A 1,637-nucleotide genomic window follows, 5' to 3' on the forward strand; every position below is an offset into this window, starting at 1 on the left:
ATAACTTATTAGATAGATATATGGATCATACAGTTTATACGCAAAATCCGTGGTATAAAGCAGGTACGATTAACTTAAATCACTTATCTGTTGATATGTCAGAGCGACGTATTATTTACAATACAATTACATAATATGGCGAAAATTATTTTAATTAGGCAGGGCGGTTTTAAATTAAAAAATAACTCTCTCTTCGCAAAGTAATCGTATCTGCAGTAACGTAAAGCCCTGTATCCAGTAATAGCTCGCTAAACTTAAGCTTTATTGCATTACAGTGCAAATCGCAATTTAACACTGATTCTATTTTGCAAAGGATGATGGTACGCCGTGAACGGATTATTTTCGTAAAAGACATCAATTTTCGTGAAGACACACAACCACAGTCTTCGGACGCAACTGACATGCACGATAAACGGATCACGGATGACGGTTTAATTAGCTTCAACGAGCTGACATTACTCGTCGCGTGTTTCTTTGCTTTGGTATTCCTTTGCACACTGTGCTCTTGCACTTCTGTAAGCGGAATAATTGTATAGTTTAATTATCTCGGCAATATGCCGACCATATTATCTCCCTTAACTTACCGTAGATATTTATATAAAAGTACAAAACATATGTGTGTAGATGTGTACATCGTGGCAATTATTATGAAGCATTTTACATATTAGGCGATACAAATTGTATTAGATATTAATTGAATGCTAATGTGTATATCTATGAATTTAAGGGTCGGCTGAAATGAAAAAATCACAAGACATCACAACTGAAATAAAATTATAAAACATTGCTAACGTATATTTTAAGAAGCTCTCTTGTTAGATATAAATATATCATTCTTCAATAATATACGATTACGTAAATATTGGTAATAGAACTTACATGCAAAGAAAAATTCAATTATCGAGCCTGCTCGGCAAATTATACGTTATAAGCGATTTCTGCAATTCGGATGTATGAGAAAATTAAGCCGACCCTGTTGATTATTATAATATATAAGTGCCTGATCGCGTGCTCGCCGTAAAATGGCAGTGCACTGTAAGAATATATTGGTTTATAGGATATATAGCAATGACCAAAACGCAGTTGAGAGTTGAATATTAAAAACTACGTTACAACATCAATAATAAAATGTGATGGTATCATCTAGTTCGACTATGAAATATTTTTGTTAAAGCCGCTATGATTGTTACGTTAAAGAAAAATGGTGTATGTTAGCACTGCAAAAGAAACTTCCTTAAAAGAAAAAAAAGATTAATTGATCTTTTCTAAGGCATGACACGGATGATTCTCTACCTGAGATTTTAATTGCACTTTTATTCTTTTTATTGCACGTAGCTCAGGAAGCGCAATACGCTCGAGCTTAAGTGGATATTTATTCAAAAGTTCTTATTATTTGCATTATTAGTATAATGATTATCGTGATTATACGATTTCGAAAATAAAATTTGGTCATTGCGGTCTTAATGCTACCATTACCGAGTGCAGCGCATTTGCTGGTCGAAGAACTTCCAGGTAGACGCTACAAAAGTTAGCGCCTTGAAGATTCGAGATGAAAGCACATAATTGACTGATTCCTGAAGCGATAATGTATAAAAATTCAAATAGTCAAAGTCTTCTGCATCGCAGACGCCGATTTT

General features: G+C 33.8%; 1 protein-coding gene across 1 annotated transcript in view; it reads right to left on the minus strand.

Moving 5' to 3' along the window:
* Positions 1 to 285: 285 nt before the first annotated feature.
* LOC108750780 (growth arrest-specific protein 2-like) overlaps positions 286 to 1,637 on the minus strand; it is a 39,680-nt gene continuing 38,328 nt past the window's right edge. Inside the window, exon 9 of the mRNA XM_018490512.1 lies at positions 286 to 513. Within this exon, the coding sequence (XP_018346014.1) occupies positions 442 to 513 (72 nt within the window). The 3' untranslated portion in view covers positions 286 to 441. The remainder of the gene's footprint in view (positions 514 to 1,637) is intronic.

This window comes from Trachymyrmex septentrionalis, unplaced genomic scaffold (genome assembly GCF_001594115.1).
Source record: "Trachymyrmex septentrionalis isolate Tsep2-gDNA-1 unplaced genomic scaffold, Tsep1.0 scaffold37, whole genome shotgun sequence".
Taxonomy (NCBI): domain Eukaryota; kingdom Metazoa; phylum Arthropoda; class Insecta; order Hymenoptera; family Formicidae; genus Trachymyrmex; species Trachymyrmex septentrionalis.